Raw genomic sequence first — 18355 nt, forward strand, 5'->3', positions numbered from 1 at the left:
TAGGAGAGACCCAGGGTGCAACTGGTTTTCTGACACCACGTACTGCCCAGGCCAATCCTCACTGCTTCCTCAGACAGCTGTGTGAGGGCCTGTGCAGACAAATGATCAAAGTAGGCAGATAGGGAAGCAATCAGTGAGCTGGGGAGAAAACAGAAGGCTAGGGTGATCACTCCAGTGGGGAGGTAACCTCCAGGCAGGGCTGGGCTACAGTGTGCTAACCTCCCTAATCTCAAAGTCACGTCTCCTCCTCAAAAATAATACACAATTACTGGGTGACCAGGGTGTTAGTAGAGCTTTTTAATGACTCTTGTGAGTGGTTACAGCAAAAGAAGGCCTCCTCCTGGCACACCTAGCTGAGTTCCTGCCACTGAACCAAGGCCAGGAAGGTACGTATTTCCATAGGCTGCAGGGTGACTGAGGTAGGGTCCAACTTGGAGGCATCAGGGTAGGAGATGGGACCTGGTGATTGGCAGAAGAGAACAGAGGCCTGAACACAACCACACACTCTTACCTCACAACTCTGCCCCAGAACCTCACACCCAGTACCTTTAAACCCCTTCCTTATATCCAAACACCAAACCCTCCCCAGCTCCTAATCACTGTTCTCAGATCCCCAAAGGTAACACACACCATCCACAATCCTCGGGACAAAATCCCATGCCCCACACTCCAGCTGCACTGCTGCTCTTCTGGACCACAGCGCGTTCTTAGCGCCCTGTCCTCAAACTACCCCATTCTAGCCAGCATTCCTCACGCTCCACTCTCAGCTACCAGCCCCAGGTCTTCACCAGTATTCGTTATCCACTTGAGCCGGGAAGCCTTGGACAGGGGCTGGTTGGCTGCCAGTGTGGTCTCCTTCAGGTGTGTGATGGTGAAGGCCTGGAACAGGTTCTGCAGGGAACAGATGGATCTAGTTGATCCACCAAGCTCAGGTCTTGCCTGCCTCTATCCTGTCTTTCTCAGCTCAGCCCCTCCTCACCTTCAAGTTCAAGGTTACAGGGGCACTCAGGTTTCGACCTGAGTCTTCTCTCACAGTGAACTGGTGCTCCAAGCGCAGCAGCAGCGTCTTTGGGCCCCAGCGGGCCAGCGTGAGCAGATGCACCTGCGGAGGGAGGTCCTGGCGGAGTCCGGAGAACTGCAGAAAAGAAGGGTTAAGTCCAGGGGATGGTCAGAGCCTGGCTGGCAGTCAGCGCTGACATGCAGGAAATGAAGCTTGACCCTGAATGGGAAGGGGCACTGAGCTGAGACTCAGGACTGAAGCCTCTAGCTTACAACAGGGTGGAGCTCCTGAAGGGGAAATGCTTACACTGAGGAGGAACTCACTCCTGAAAAGAGGGGCTCAGTTGGCACCATTCCAGGTCTCCCTTTCTGCCAGCCTCGCTGTCCCTCACCTGCATTCTTGGTGCTGCGTGGGGGTGATACAGTCGGCCACCACCCTGAGCCAGCACCAACTGAGGGGCCAGGACTTCCTTCTCTGCCAGCAGCCGGTGCCTTGCAGCCGCTTCTCTAACAGAACTCAAAAGCACAAGGTGGTGCCCGCACACCCTCTGCCCGGTTCCTGACTCCATTAGGGGCTCCACCACTCCTCGATCATCATCCACAAACAGCCTTCGGTGCACCTGTGAGGAGCGGCCAGTAAAGAGTGAGGGTCTAGCAAGTGATCCAGCTTAGAAGTTGGCTACAGACTTGCAGGAATTCCAACAGAAACTGAAGAGTAAACAATGGAGACAAAGGTCAGGGGTTGGCAGGGGATCCCAGCAAAGTGAGACCCAACTGACAAACGCCCAAGACAAAGAAAAGTAAGTGCCTCAGAAGAGCACTGTCACAGGACAAGCCAAGGCCAGAATAGGGACTGCGTAAAAGGGAGAATGGAACTTAGAAACATAATTCCCAAACCAGGCATAGTGATGCTGGGATCCTTAATCCCAGCACAAGAAAGGGAGGAAAAGGGAAGAGCGTGGGACCAAGGCCACAGGCAGAGAACAGGTACCAACAACAGCCTGCAAGCTTGGCTAGGTCTGGGTGGGTCCCATGGGAGAACCCAGCTTGGATGGGGCTCCCCTCTCACCATGAGCTCCAATGAGCCATCCTTCAAACTGCTGCCCCCCTGGGAGCGGTCGGTCAGCACGGTCAGCTGCATGTGCCCATCCTACATGTAAGAGGATTGAGAAGGTGGGGCCTGACTGGGAGCCCACCCTGCCCCAGCTATCTGGGAGATGCCTCCTAGTCTGAGGCAGTAGCAGGGCAGGTACCGTGATGTAAATTCGAGTGTTGACAGGATAGTAATTTCCAGCCACTGGTTCAGTCTGATTTAATCTCCAAGTGGGTCGATAATCACGCCTGGGAAGGGTGTGATGTGATCACATTTGGGTCCTGCTTCCTCTTCATCCTCCCACACTCATGTCATCACAGACTCCCCATCATGCCCTTTCCCACCTCCTCCTCAGGATTTCCCTGCCATTGCTGTCAGTGTAGAATTGTTCCTTCGTTTTCATTGGGGTGTCAAAGCGGCTGATGACTTCCTTTCCCCAGTGATCTCTATAGTCAATGGAAAAATTACCTTGTGAGTTCCTCCTAAACACCAGTCCATGTTTGCTCCCCATTACAGAAAAGCTTATGCTCTTACTCTGCTGGGATTGGTCCCACTGTCCACTCCAGTTCCAAATGACGCTGTCCTGGGTACAGGCGAACCACTTGGGAACACCAGGCTGAAAAATTCTGGTGCACCTCTTGCACCAAGGCTGTCTGTGGGCACACAGGATGGTTTGTGTCAGCCAGGTTAAAAATGCCACATTGGCAACCAGGACTGGTGGCACATGCCTTTCATGCTAGCTCTTGGGGAGGCAGAGGCAGGAGGATCTCTGTGAGTTCCAGGCCATCCTGGTCTACAGAGCAAGTCCAGGATAGCCAAGGCTATGCAGAGAAACCCTGTTTAAAAAAAAAAAAAAGTCAACTGACTATGAATCCTCCCCAAAATTTACACTAACACCCATCTCTCAGACTATCTCAATGCGATGTTCTCACTGCTCTTGAGCTTCGCTTTGCTTTGTGGAGCCCAAAGGACAACTTGCAGGAAGTGGTTCTCCTTTCCACCATGTACATTTCAGGGATAGAACACAGGTGGCCAGACTTGATGGAGAGCACCTTTACCCACTGAGCCATTTCACCAGCTCCTCCGACCAACCTCAACCCCCAACCTTTACTCCTTACCCTTGCTTCTGGAATCCAGAGCCTGGCCAGCCCTCATAATTATTTTATTTTATTTTGAGATCTCAAGCACATCAGGATAACCTCAAACTCTACAGGCAGTCAAAACTGAAAAGCTAGATCCTGCAGCCTCTGCAGTGCTAGGATTGCAAGTTGTGCTACCATGCCCAACAGGCCACACAGCCCTGCACTGGATCCATACATTCTTGCTATCCGCCATGCCCCGCCTTCCCTCCTTAGAATAGGATTCTAGTTCACACATCTAGCCTTCTCTGTGGCTATCAGGGACTGTATGGCCACAATCTGCCATGGAAAATGATCAAGGTAGTATGAACGTGTTCTTGACCATTTCCCTCTCATTGGCAATACAGATGCACAGGCTGGAACCTGGGTGTCTATCTTGGACCACGAGACAGGCTGAACATTAAAGAAGTTAGAGGGGCAAGAACAAGACAGAAGACATTTTGGCAAATGTGAGACTTCCACCTTTCCTGGATGCCCAGCCAGACATGCTGTTAGTCTTTCTTTCCTTTCTTCCTTTCTTCCTTTCTTCCTTTCTTCCTTCCTTTCTTCTTTCCTTCCTTCCTTCCTTCCTTCCTTCCTTCCTTCCTTCCTTTCTTTCTTTCTTTCTTCTGTTTGTTTGTTTTGGTTGCTGTGGTGGTGGTTGGTTTTGAGTTTTGGTTTTTGAGATGGGGGTCTCACTACTTAGATTTGGCTGAACTCAAATCAGAGATCATCCTACCTTTGCCTCTCAGTGCTGAGATTAAAAGTGTGCATCACCATGCATGACCCAGAAGAAAAGAATCTCATCTTGCTGTAAGCATGCCTAACTCTTTTAAAATAGCCCAAACCATATCCTAAAATAGGTATGTAGTACTCGCCTAGAGGGGAATCACATCAAATATGAGCCTCCTAAGCCTGTTCTACTCCTTTCCTTTCCCTAGAAGGACACATCAGAAAATCACCAGGGGACACCCGAGAGTCTCAAGAAAATTAAGTGTGAATTATCAAATATCCACCGATTATTGGCAAAATGTTCTTGTGGACTGTGTACAGTTTATGCTTGTTCATTCAAATGTTGATTTCTCAACCATACTGTCTGGTTTCAATGTAGACACTGCACTGTCAGGTTTATTCTAAGTATCTCTTTTCTCAAGTTTATGTAAACATGCTACCATTTGTTCTCTGAAATGCTAATTAAAAGCCAACTAGCCAATGCTGAGAGATACAGAGGACAGGGTGGGACACCTAGGTTGAAGAGGGGAGGAGGATAGGAAGGAGGGAATGGATCCATGAGGAGAGGACTGGAAGACATCAGGATGAACCGGACCTAGGATATGATTAAAAAGCAAGCATCCCTCTTGGCCTTAGCGCCATCTTCCTTGAAACTCCTGCACCATGAGAGCAAAGTGGCGGAAGAAGCGAATGCGCAGGCTGAAGCGCAAGAGAAGAAAGATGAGGCAGAGGTCCAAGTAAATAGACTTGGGACCATGAAGGCTGCAGAAGTGAAGGATGCTGAAGTCCAGGACGCTGGTGAAGCTGTCGGCCTGGGACTGTGAGCCCCTGTCGGCAATACTGTCTCCAATGGCCTCTGGAACACCCTCTCGCCGAGACCACCTGAGAAGCAGGCTGCCTTCCCTACAACCAAAACAGTCCCGCTTGCCTTCTGCCCTGGGCCTTTCTCATTCTGGACTAGTTCTGTTCGCTTGTGGCCAAGTGTAACTCGTGTACAATAAACCACCATTCTCGCTGTCTGAGCTGAAGAAAAAAAAGGGAAAAAAAAAAAAAAGCAAGCATCATGTGGGAAATCTCAATGGGAAGCTACACTAGCTTAGAGGGTTAGAATGGAGTAGTTATTGTGCAGCATTATGCTTAGGGCTAATTAAATAAATCCTAGTCTCTCTGTGTGGCTCTTCGGGTATATTGCTGGTTAGGGAATAACCACTGCTTTACTAAAATATAAGTCAAAATTAAATATTAGTAGTCATTTAACAACCCACATATAAATGTTCTGGTTGCTATCTCTATGTATACGCACACAGAGAGAACCATGGAATCGGCCTGGCCTAGATGCATTGAGAAGCATGTGTCATAAAGTTTTTCAGGTTAGAGTCCATGGCTGCTGGGACCCCATGTGCCTTCCCGTTCCTGAGAGACCAATAACTCCCTCCAGCAGTGAAGTGTTCGGCCTCTTTGTGTTTTTCCGTATGCTCCCTTAGTAGTCAAGGAAGCATAAAAGCTTGACAGGACAATTGGTCCTAGACACTACCTTGAGTATCCTGTATAGCTTGAAAACTTCATTGTATCCTGACAACTACAACTGTATTGATCCTGGCAACTGCCATTATATTCTGTTTCTGATGAAGGTATAAAAAGTGTGATTGTTCTCAATAAAATTGTCACCACCTCAATGGTGCTGTGGCCCCTCCAACCTGGCCTGGTTGAATTCCTCTCAGCCATATCGGGTGACTTTGGCCCATAAGTAAGCCTGGGCACTTACAAATATGTGTCTGTGTCTGTGTGTGTGTGTGAGATAGAGAGCGCTCCACTACATAGCCTACCTTTAACTGAGATGCCCCTGCCGCAGTCACCCTGGTGCTGTTGCCATAGCTCCTCTCTTTTGTGGCAGTGTGGACCTAAAACTCAGGCCTTAATGCATATTCAAGTGGTCTAAACTACATTCCAAGACACAAACCCACTTTATAGACATTGGTGAATTCTTAAGCAATTAGATTTTACCACACCTTTCACATACAATTTCCAAAGATAGGAATGGATTTGAACATGTTGAGACAGACTTTTATATAAGTGACTCTCATCCATCAGCAGGAGGAGCCTGGGGTCTTACTCACATACATAAAGGAAAAGCCAAGCACCAAGCGGTGATAGCACACAGCTTTAATCCCAGCACTTGGGAGGCAGAGGCAGGAAATCTCTGTGAGATCCGGGTCTACAGAGTGAGTTCCAGGAAGGCCAAGGCTACACAGAGAAACCCTGTCTCAAAAAACAAAAACAACAATAAAAAGAAAATGAAAATCCAGGCATGGTATTGCACTCTTGTGACCCTAGCACTCCAAAAGATTAAGACTTTTGAGGCTCGCTGAGCTACACAGGAAAACCCTGTCTTGGAGACCAGGGAGGTTCAGTGGGTGAAGGAGCTTGCTGATGACCCACACTCTATCCTAGGACCCCATGCGGTACATTCCCTCCTTGAACTTCCACACATGTGCACACAAAACACACACAGACACAAATAAACAACACAATACTTACAATTATAATAAAACAGCTCCCAACCACACCCTACATCTGACCCACAAAACCCACTCACGGTCCTGGTCACAGACCTTCACCAGACGAATCTGCGCCCAACGGCTTACTGGCAGTGGTTTAAGCTGCCAGGGTCTAAATATGTAGGCACCAGAGGCCTGAGAACTCTGCTCATCACCAGTGCTGGCATTGTACCTAGAACCAGAGCAAATGAGCGTCAGGAAGGGGACCTCAGCTCCATGCACCCCAGCCCCAGCCCTGTGAACCCTGGCCTGCTGACACAGCAGCCCGTACTCACCAAAAGAAGCCTTGCCTCACAGGGAGCGAGAGCTTCTCTTCCATGTTCTCAATATTCTTCAGTAACCCTGTGCCAGAGTCAAATGTGGCCCGTATGTACTGCATGGGGAAGGAAAGCACAGACAAAGAAGTGTCTCCTCCAGCCGTCCCTCATCTCACTCAGCTGTACCTGATCCTGTAAGCAAACACTACTCTAACAGCTACTTCCACCAGCTTTAGCCTCTACCTGGCCACTTCTCTACACACCGAGAACCCCTAGGTCTAACCCGGCCCTTTGCAGAAACCCCCACTTCTATACTTATCCAGTCTGTTCACCCCACAGCACCAGAGGCCAACTATGGCATCGGAAATTGATCCCCGTACTCATTTGCTCCAGAGCTTGACCAATATATCGTCTGACTCATAAGCCAAATGCCAGAACCCATAAGGTTTAGTGGCCCACAGAAATTTTTTCATGTTGCAACAGCAAATCACACATCAGTTGTCAGAGTGCTTGCTTAGCATGGGTGAAGCCCTGGGATTGAGCCTTAGCACCCTGCAATCTGGCACAGTGGCACTCAAGATGAAGAGGGAAGAAGATCAGAAGTTCAATGTCATTTTGAACTTCTCAAGTTCAAGGCAAGGCTTAGCTTTGTGAGACTTTGTCAATACCCCCTCCAAAAAAGACAAACTATTTTTATTTCTTTTAGTATCTGAAGAAACACTGAATAGTAACAATGAACATATCATAATGAGACTTGCATGGACTTACTTTATAGAAATATCATATGATTTTGTTTTATTGTATGTCTGCAAGTGTGCATGTGTGCGTGTGTGTGTGTGTGTATGTATTCTTGTACAAGCATGTGGAAGCCAGAGACTAAGGCTGGCTGGGTGTCAATGGCTCTCTACCATACTGCTTATTTTTTCTTTCTTATTTTTTTGAGCCAGGTTCAGACTATGTGGCTCTGGCTAGACTGAACTCACTATGTAGACCAGGCTGTTCACCTTGTTTGAGACAGAGTTTTCAGTGAACGTTGAGCACACCAACTCAACAACACTGGCGGCCAGCAAGCCCCACCAATGCTAGCTCTGCCATCCAAGCATCAGGCTACAGACAAATGGCACTGAGGCCCACATCCTCCTCGAACACTTTTTGGTATTTTTTATGAAGGAGCCAACAAAGCAAATATGCAAAGTCTCAAAACAGTCTGCTTTTCTTTTTTTCGCTTACCTGGGTTTGAGAATTTTCTTAATTTCTTGTTTGTTTTGTTTTGTTTCTTTAGACAGGGTTTCTCTGTGAAGCCCTGGCTGTCCTGAAATGCAATATGTAGACCAGGCTGGTCTTTCCCTCAAAGAGAGCCAATTGCCTCTGCCTCTTGAATCCTAGGATTAATGGTGTATACCACTACACCCAGTCAGGATTTTCTCTTTAGAAGATGAACTTTTACTATTTTTAGTTTTTGAGGGAGGATGAAATAACGTGAACACTGCAGGTGCCTGAAAGGCCAGAGGCATTGTGTCCCTGAACCTAAAGTTACAGGCAGCTGGTTGTAAGCTGCTGGACCTAGCAACTGGGATCCAAACATGGGTTCTCTGCAAGAGCAATGCATGCTCTTAATCTGCTGAGCCATCTCACCAGTGTGCTGCCTAGTTTTTATGTCTACTCAACACAAAGCCAGAGTCATCTGGGAGGAGGGAACCTCAGTTGAACCTTATAGAACTGCCTCTCTAAGATAGGAAGGCTGTAGGCAAGCCTGCAGAACATTTTCTAAATTAGTGATTGATGGCACCAGGACCAGGCCATTGTACGTGGTGCCATCCCTGGGCTGGTGGCCTGGATGCTACAACAAAGCAGGCTGAGCAAGCCACAAAGAGCAACAAGGAGCACTCCTCCATGGCCTCTGCATCAGCTCCTGCCTCCAGGTTCCTGCCCTGCTTGAGTTCCTGTCCTGACTTCCCTCAGTAATGGACTGTTACCTGGAAGTGTAAGTAAAAATAAACCCTTTCTTCCCCAACTTGTTTTGGTCACAGTATTTCATCACAGCAGTAAAAGCCCTAAGACACCAGCTCTTGATTTACGTGTTTTTGAGGTGCTGAGATAGAACACAGGGCTCTGCAGATGCTAGGCAGGTGCTCTGTAACTGTCACATAATGCCAACTTCAACTGTCTCCTCACCACAGAAGCCTTCCCTGACCACTCAACACCTGCCTGCCATGGGCTCTAACATATCTGTATCAATCTCCAGTTGACGTAGATTTACACAACTGCTCCAGAAAGGAAACTGAGACTCAAAGGTCACCCTCCTCAATGATGTAAACCAAGGACCCAGAACCTACTGACTCAGAATCCAAGTAGTTTTATAACACTTTAAATTTATCACAGGGGCAAGACAGGGGATCCAAGTAGAGTCTCACCTCATTTTCAATGGATAAGGCATGGGACCTGGCTTTCCTGGGCCTGGCCTGCAGGCTGTGCTCCTGGTAAAACTTATGGCCAGTAATTTTGGTCACAGAGTAGATGCTGAAGCCCAGAGCAGGCACTGAGGCCGAAAACAGCAGCTCCCACTGGTACTTCTCACTGTAAGAGCTGGGAAGCATCAGCACCTTGAGTAAAAGAAGATGCCCATCAGCAGCCAAGACACTTAGAAAACCAGGCATGAGCCAAGCATCAAACTCAGAGGGCATGGAGTAGATTGAAGAAAACCTAAGTGTGATGGGGAGAGGGCAGAGAGCATTTGCCCAGCACATCCTATACCTCACTTAAGGAAAAAGAAACAGGAGGAAGGAGAGGGAGAAGAGGAAAAAGGAGAGAAGGAAGGGGGGAAGGTAAAGTTATATACAGAGACTACTAGTCTGAGAGAAAAAAGCAGAGAAAGACATGGGTTTGAGACTCATGAAAAGGAGGCCTCCTGGGGTAAGGGGCTATGCATAAACAGAAAATTTGCTGGGGAAACTGAGTGATCCCAACCTACAATCTTAACACTCAGTGGGTTAAGGCAGGAAGATCACAAATTGGAGGCTAACCTGGGCTACACAGTGAAAGCCTAGCTAAAGGAAGGAGGAGGAAGGGTTGAGGAGAAAAGGAGGGAGGAAGGAAGAAAGGGGAATTCCAGTAGGGACATTGAGAAGGTCGTCTCTTGTGGGAGGGAGATGTTTCTCAGGAGGCTGCTATTCAGGAACAGGTGGGAGACACCCAGAGGTGTCCCCGGAAGACACTCAAGGAGAGAGCAACACGAGATGCGGGGACACGTGTGGAGGATTCACTGTACAAGCTCACATTGCTGGGCACAGTCTTGCCATTAGGGTTCTTCACAGTGAAGAGGCCTTCACGGACAGGCAGCCGGACCATCTGATGCACCTTCCGCCCCAAGGGGTTGTAAACAGTTACGAGGAACTACGGCAGAAGGGCAGAGTCACAGCAGACCTCCACACCCACCATCCAGCAGGGCATCTTCCCACACAGCCCTGGCCTTCTAGCCTCGCCCCTGTGATGGACTATCCTGTCCCAGCTCCCTACCCAGAACGGCCCTCCAAAAATAAATCACACAACCGCGCTTCGCCTTCTGGGGTCTTGCCCCACCTGCTCCCAACCCCAACTCACGTGCTCTGAGTTCTGGCTGACTGGGCAGATGCTGACGTTGAGCTCATGGCAGAATGAGAAGTCCTGTTTGTAATCGCTGAGCTGCGCCAGAGCGTTGCTCACCAGAACCTGGTGAAGATCACCAAAAGACCTGCACCAAGATCTGCACCCCTGGAAGGCTGGCTGTGCCCCTAACAAGGGCACGCCTCTCCTATTTATACTCTGCCCATTTCCTGTAGGCTCCACCACTTCTTTTCCAAGAAGACCCTCCAGGCTCCCCACTCCTCCTCCCTGCTCCTGCCAGTGCCTTGAGGCCACCCATCACCCGGACCACGCCCCTTCCCGGTTTCTTCATGGCCTGGCCCTCACACCTCACAGGGTCCCCAGGCTGCTGCCAGCTGACGTGCATAATCATCTGCAACTTTCTGCCGTGAAGTACCAGTGACAGCGTCGTGGTGCTGGAGCACCGCCATTGCCTCTTCTGCCAACACAACAGCAGTCAGAGGCTGACTCCCACACTCCCCTGGGCCCCCGCCAAACACACACACACACACAAAGGGTCTGATGCAGGCCAACAGGGTTCTTAGGAGAGTGAAGAATGGCTCTGGAAGGCTGGAGTGGTGGCCCAGCAGCTGAGAGCTCTGGCTGACCTTTCAAGGACCAGGGTTCTGACTCCCGACATCACATGGTGCCCGCGGGCATCTGTAACTTCAGATGTTCTAGGGGATCCTGACACCCTCTGCTGGCATCCAAAGGCCCCAGATATGCACACACTACACTAATCTACATGCAGGCAAAGACCCATGCACAGAAACATAAATACAAAAATACATAACACAAATGCAACAAGAAAGCAAGAAAGAAGCTCAAGTTTAGGGATGTAGTTCATTGCTCAGTGGCACAGTGCTGTCTAGCATTCAAGAGGTCTAGGGTTCGATCCCTGTCACCACCAAAAGTCAAGTGTGTCCTGGGGATGATTTTGGTTTCCAGTGTCAATCATACGCTCTCCTGCCCCATTCCATCCCATGGGTGACAGGTGACACTTACTAAGGGGTGCACTGTCTCCTGAGCCATAGGGTCCCACGTTGGCTGGGGGACCTGCCAGTGCTTCCAGCTGGTTGCACACCTGAGGAAAAAGAGAGATGTTGGAAAGAGGCTCCTCTGGGCCTCCAGGATCCCCATAAGCGCACTCACCTGCAGGAAGTTGTAGCTGAGGCGCTCATAGCGCTTGAGGGCGGGCCTGCTGGAAAAGTAGCCAGTCCAGAACATGTGGGGGCCGTCCGCATAAGGAAAGAAGTCGTCCTCCTTCACTGACCTGCACGGACACATTGAGAGCAGACACAGCCCACGGAGCATGCCAACCCCACCCCACTCCCCAGTCTCCTCCCCAGATACCAGGTGAGATTGGCCTTGTGCAGCTCCTGGAGGTAGCACGAAGGGGTGGAGTAGAGGACATGGACCCGGCTCCCATTTTCCTGCTGCTGGGGCAAAGGGAGTGTGAGCCTTGGGATCTGCACCTTCCCGCGGCCCGCGGGCATCCACCTTTCTGAGCTCTCTAGTTCCTCGTTGTTCTCGTTTTCAAGAGTTGTTTGTTTGTAAGGTTTATTTGTTTATACCTGACATGTACATGGTACACAGATACATATGAAGACAAAATGCACATAAAATAACTGAATAAATAATTTTTTAAGACGAAAAACACAAGGAGGCAGGAAGAAGAGAAAGTAGAAGAAAAGGGGGAAGGAGACAGGAAGAGGAGAAACAACTAACTAGGAACAGAAAACCAGAAATAAGAATGAGGATGGTTCTGGTGCTGTGCACCTTTGATCCCAGCACTTGAGAGGTAGAGGCAGGACCACTGGGAGTTCAGGATCATCCTCAGTCATACACTGAGCTTGCGACCAATCTAACCTACAGGAACGTTTGTCTCAAAACCCTGAAGTGACTATGGAGATGCCTCAGCAGGTAAGAATGCTTGCTACACATATATGATGACCTGAGTGCAATCTGCAGAACCCACATGGAAACCTAGGGAGAGCCACCTATGAATCTGAATGCCAGCACTCAGGGGGCCCAGAGAGGAGGACAGTGCAGCTCTGCTGGCTGCCAGACTAGCTCTAGGTTCAAGTCTCGGGAATGAGACAGACCAATAGAGCAGGACGGGCAACATCGTCCTCCATGGACAAGCGAGGCCATGTGCCCCTGCCTGCACACAATTCTAGAAAACAAAATTGTGCCGGGGATGGTGGCACACACCTTTAGTCCCGGCACTCGGGAGGCATTAGCATGCAGATCAGGCCAGCCTGGTCTACAGAGAGACTTCCAGGAGAGCCCAGGCTACACAGGAAACCTTGTCTCAAAAATGAAGAAAAAAAAGGAAAAGAGAAAAAAAAGGGTGGGCGAACTAAAACTAACTTCCCTATTTTGGTTTGTGTGTATGTTTTTGTTGTTGAGACAGGGTCCTGTGTGTGTGTGTGAGTGTGTGTGTCTGTGTGTCTGTGTGTGTGCATGCGCACATCCTTCTGTCTTCCTGGGCTAGCCTTCAACTCTAAGCAATCCTTGGTGTCCCTAGTACTCAGGTGCACCCCTACGCTTGACTCTTCCATTTGTTACTTGACCATCTCAGGCACTGATGACAGCAATAGAGAGCTGAGAAACACACACAGGGAGGCACACTGACCTGCTTGTTGACCAGCCGGATAAGCTTGTCCATGTTTTTGAACCACATGTTGGCATTCTCGTATTGGAAGTCTGAACCCATGGTCATCACAGTGTGGTTGGTTCGGTAATTGTGTTTCTGTAGATGAAAAGGCAATCCTCAGGCAGGGTGTCCTGGACTGTCCCTGTGCCCAAGTGTGCAAAACTACATGTGGGGACCTGTGGATATAGTTCAGTCTAACCACGCATGCTCAAGACCACAGGTTAGATGCCCAGTACAGAAACCGAAAAACAAACAAACACACAACGAAACCCACAAACACACAATGAAACCCACAAACACACGAGGACTCTGGCACAAAGGAGCAGAGGAAAACAGAAAAGCATGCAGTGCAGGGCTGGGGCTGGAGCTCTGCTGGCACTTGCTTGCCCAGCATGCACCAAGTCCTAGCCCTGCCCCCAGACATGGTGTGCATATGTCTGCTCTCACCACTCAGAAAACGGAGGCAGGAGGAGCAGACGTTCAAACCCAGCATCACCTACATAGCAGCTTAGAGGCCAGCTGGGGCTACATAAGACCTTGTCTGAAAACAACAAAAACAGCCAGTAGTTGCTGAGGTACTCTAGAGTCCAGTACCCGGATGAGGTTACAAGGCACTGAGCCACACTCTCTCCTCCTGCTCCTTCTCAATGTTTATTTACTATGGGAGGGACCTATGGTATGGAATGCATGCTAGAGCACCAGCTTAGGGGTTGGAGAACAACTGACAGGATTTGCTGCTCTCCTCCACCAAGTAGGCTCTGGAAATTAAATTCAGGTTGTCAAGCATGGCGGCAAGCTCCTTTATCCGATGAGCCATCTCACTGGACCACCTCTTTGGTTTGTTTATTTGTTTTGTTTTCAGACAGGCTCTCACTATGTAGTCCTAAGCTGGCTTCAAGCTCTCAGAGCTCTGACTGCCTTCCCCACACAACCCCCAAGGTACTGGTATTAAAGTGTGCACCACTACAGCTGACCCCACATCTCTGTTATTTTTTTTAATGCGCTTATCTCTCTCTCTCAGTGTGTGTGTGTGTGTGTGTGTGTGTGTGTGTGTGTGTGTGTGTACAAATATTTGTGAGGGATGCATGTGCCTATACACACATGCACTTGTCAGAAGAGAGTTTCCTCCTACTCTCCTCTGCCTCTTTCCTTGAGGCAGAATCTCTCCCTGAACCTGGGACTGGCATTTTCTTCGCTAGGCTGAATAGAAGCCCCAGTGGTCCTCCTGTCTCTACAGCCCTGAGCACTAGGGCTCCAGATAACTCTCATACAGGAGTATGTGGTTACATACTTATTGTGTGGTGCTGGGATCCGAACTCAGGTCCTCATACTTGAGTAGCAAGTGCTCTTAAGTGCTGAGCTATCTCTCCAGCCCCTCATGTATCCTTCTAACAAGGAAAAATCCCAAAGAGAAGTCCCCTGGAGGCATCCCTCTGGGAGTAGGGAAAGGTTGGGTGCCTGGCTGCACAGTATGGACATGGTCTGGATATCTATGTTACCTGGGAAGAGGCCAGTTCCAGGAAGTAAGTGACCAAGTTATCAGCATTGAACTCAGGACTATTTGGATCCTCCACTACGGGAGGGTCTGCACATAGCACATCCCAGCATAGGTCCTTAGGAGGGTTGTAATTGTTGGGGAGCACACCTGCAGACCAAACCAGACTCAGTAAGCTAGACCTGCTCTGGGATCAGAGCCTGTCATGCCTCACCCAGGATAAACTTCCAAAATCAAAAGCGTTGGTACAAACACACACACAAACACTGAGCCCCACTCAAAAATCATTAAAAATTCTTAAGATAATCAGAGCTTATGACAAAAATCACACCGGGACCCTTCTGAGCTTGAGGTCTTATGTGACTTCCTTACTCTCCCACCCACTTACCAGTAAAGAGGTCAGCAGCAGGGGGCTGTAAGCTGGCACTGGCCCTCCACACCTCCTCCATCCTCAGCTTTTGCCTTCGAACAATTTTATCTTGATAGTCAATGCGCCCAAGGAAGAAGCCATCAAAACCCATCTGGGAGTGCAGAAGAGATGGAATAAAGGAGTGCAGGGCCTTCTTGCTCGTTGGGAAAATCAGCACAGAGAAAGTGTGCACAACTAAAACTAGGATTTTCAGGGATGGAAAGATGGCTCCGTGGTTAAGATCATTACCTGCTCTTCCAGAGGACCAGAACTCAATACCTAGCATCCTCATGGTGGCTCACACCATCCATTACTCCAGTTCTAGGAGACCCCACAGTGCTCCTCTGTGGGCACTATACACACGGTGCACAGACATACATGCAGTCAGAACACCCAGAGATAACAAATAAGAAAAGAAGAAATAAAGCTAGAGATTTTGAGTCAGGGTCTCCGTGTTCAGACAATGCTGCCCCCAGGCTCACAGCCCTCCTGCACCATTCTCCCAAGTGCTGGCATTACAGGCACGAGACACAAAGCCTGGATGTTTATTTCCCAGCACAAGGAGCGTCAGGAACAAAGAGGCAGCTCTAAAGCCAAAACCCACTTTCACCTCCCTAGTTATGTCAAAGCCAAAAGGAGGCTTTCCCATTCTCTACATCTCAGGTGAGACAGGTCAGCACAGACAAGGGGCTGGTTTTAAAGCAAGGCGTCTCCACCAGTCACTGGTTTAGAAAGCAGTCTCAATCCTCACAGGCTGGTAGAGTCCAAATTCTAATAAGGGCAAATCAAGGGAAGGGACCAAACCAGCAGGACAGAGACAAAGCAGTTTAAACCTGTGCTACCCTAGGACATGGACTAGGGCTGAAGTTGACTCGCAGGAGCCAAATTCAGCTGAGAGGTGGGGTCTCAACAAGCCAGGGTCTAGTCGCAGAGATTACTAGAGAAGGGCAGGGTTTGAGCAGCTAAGGAAGAATCAGAGTAAGTTCAGGGCAAGTCCAAAAGAGAATAGGATGGCTGGCACCTGGGCAAACAGGGAGGCCTGTTCTCGAGAGTGGCCGAAAGGGTCAATATGCCAGGCCACACGGGGACGCCCATGGCTACCGAATGTGTCTTGCAGGAAGCGTAACCCAAGTGTCATCTGGTCCACAATAGCACCATAGTGGGTGGCTGCCTCATCATTCATCACCCAGCCTCCATTGACAAACTCCAGGCGCCCTGTTCAAGAAAGGCAAGGGGAGAAGGGTAGCTGTTTGGAGTGGGGCCATTGTGGGCAAAGCTAAGAAAACAGACCACACTGTACACAGAAGCCTGGGGAGAAGGGGAGTTTCTGCGCCATGTGCTTAGATCTGCATGGCTGGCTTCCCTCTGGAGCCCCTGGAGGGGGGGCCTTGTGAGACACGGTTCTCCACACGAAGAGAGATTCTAAGCAGCAGAACTCTGGGTACAGTGTGTGCACACTATGATATGATAAGAATCTCAGAGATGCCTGGTTGCCCACGCCTTTTGTTCCAGCACTAGGGAAGCAGGGAGGCAGGAGGGTCTATACAAGTTCAAGGCCAGGACAGTCTACATATCAAGTTCCAGGCCAGCCAGGGTTATGTAATAGACACTGTCCAATAGATAATCACAAACAAATAAATAAGCACATCAATGCATAAACTCTCTCAGACACAGGTTTGTGCAAGCACACACTGGGCTGGGCTTTCTCCTTTCACTTCTTGGGGCAGGCTCACCCTGGCGCACCAGCTCCTGTACGGTGTCCTGTGTTGCACTGGTCTGCTCCTTCCACCAACGAGAAAAGAAGGCCATCTCCACATAGATGAAGCGACGGGTGGGGTCCGCCAGCAGAGCGGAGATTACCGAGTCTAGGATGTACTGAACAGACGCATGTTGAATGTCATTCTTGACTGTGGACATGAAGGTCAGACAGTGAGGAGCCACTAGAAGGTAGGTCTTGATACTTGTCCCTGAGAAAATTAGAGGGGCCCCCACCTCTCTACTCACCACCGTAATAGTACTGGTCCACTGTCTTCAGCCAGCCTACATCATCATGGGTATGAGGTAACAGGTGCACATTGAGCATGCCTGGCTTCACTGTGGGACATGTCTGCACAGAGACCCCCAAAACATACGCATTTCCTGTCAGTAACCTAGAGTTTGAGAGGCAGGTGGGTTGGGGCCTCTGAGGTAGAACCCTTGCCTGGCGTGTTCAGGACCATAGATAGGACCTCCACCATCACTAAGCAGGCAGACACGTGGTACAAACACAAGTTTTGACTCTGGAGTGACATAGAGAGGTCAAAAAGCTACCATCTGTGCTCATAGAACCAGTTGTTACTTTGTGCAAGCCCCACAGCACAGATCTCATACTTTAGGTCGATCAGCAGGCAACCACCCTGGGAGGAGGAGCCATATTAGCCTAGTTGTCAGGCTAGGACAGAAGGCATGGTGTAGAGAGGCGACTTGCACATGGAAGGAGCCAGGAAGCTGAAAGACCACTTAAGTAGAACCATGGCAACCACTTAAGTAGAACCTGTGCAAAGCTTAGGGTCCTGTTCGCAAGTGGCTGCTCATACTTCTCCCAACAATCACCGTTAAGTGCATGCAAAGTCCAAGCCGGCCACCTGGAGCCACGGGGCGGTGGATACAATCACATTCAACCCTGTTCTCAGGCTCGCGCCAGACATTTTCAGAGACCCAATGCACGCAGCAGTCAGTGCCGCCCACCCCTCTAGTTCAACTCTAGGCCAAATAAATTTTCGCCAGGGAGCCCCAGCTCACCTCGTAGCCCGCGGCCCGAGCGCCAGGAGCGGCCAGAAATAACCAAAACAGAGAGGAAACAGGCAGGACAGGCGAATATAGGATGCAGGAGCTCATCCAGAGCCACCTAGAGCTCCAGCCACCAGCACGGACACCAGAGGCCAGCGACGAGGAGCCCATGGTTCCGGCGACACTGCTTCCGCGGCTTCCCTAGCCTAGCTAAATCCCCACGAAAGCTCCGCCCCCAGAACCCAAACCAGCCAATCGGTGCGGAAGGGGGCAGGGCCTGAGCCATGTAAGACCTGTGGCTGTAGAGTTTATTATTGAGGATTTAGGAGCACAGGGAAGTGTTGGATCTGTCCCCATTCCCATTCCACCCAGGACTCTTTTTGGCAGAATACTTTAGCTCTAGGGTTTTGATATGCCTTTTTGTGAGTGTGAGCAAAGGATACAGCTTTTCCTATGGAATGGAAAGTGTAGATGGCATTCTAGGTATTAGTCTCTGTAGGGCGGGGGTCCTGAAGGGACCTAGTAAAGGCAGAAGCTGAGGTCGAAAACGGTTCCGGTTTGCCTGTGGGATTGGGACTTTAAACAAACTGCCACCGGAATGTCAGAGATGAGGCACCCAGGCAGGTCTGGACAGAGGCTGACCCT

The 18355-nt window shown here is 49.8% G+C and overlaps 1 protein-coding gene across 2 annotated transcripts; it reads right to left on the bottom strand.

Annotated features, from left to right (window-relative positions):
* Positions 1–284: 284 nt before the first annotated feature.
* Positions 285–17928, bottom strand: Man2b1 (mannosidase alpha class 2B member 1). 2 transcript variants are annotated; one of them, XM_060392315.1, is made up of 24 exons: positions 17723–17928; positions 16946–17048; positions 16675–16848; positions 15963–16156; positions 14921–15053; positions 14537–14682; positions 13017–13133; positions 11732–11814; positions 11531–11651; positions 11384–11462; positions 10708–10817; positions 10358–10465; positions 10034–10150; positions 9172–9360; positions 6776–6873; positions 6555–6672; positions 2627–2745; positions 2437–2538; positions 2253–2340; positions 2069–2149; positions 1392–1619; positions 980–1135; positions 789–891; positions 285–459 (listed from the first exon to the last, which is right to left on the bottom strand). In XM_060392315.1, exons 1-24 carry the CDS (start codon positions 17879–17881, stop codon positions 350–352), a joined length of 3036 nt encoding a protein of 1011 aa, XP_060248298.1. In that variant the 5' UTR covers positions 17882–17928; the 3' UTR covers positions 285–349. The 2 variants fall into 2 exon arrangements, with proteins under 2 accessions (XP_060248298.1, XP_060248297.1); XM_060392314.1 differs by having other exon boundaries at positions 11732–11817.
* Positions 17929–18355: the final 427 nt, after the last annotated feature.

The sequence above is a fragment of the Meriones unguiculatus genome, chromosome 10 (assembly GCF_030254825.1).
Source record: "Meriones unguiculatus strain TT.TT164.6M chromosome 10, Bangor_MerUng_6.1, whole genome shotgun sequence".
NCBI classification, from domain to species: Eukaryota; Metazoa; Chordata; class Mammalia; order Rodentia; family Muridae; genus Meriones; species Meriones unguiculatus.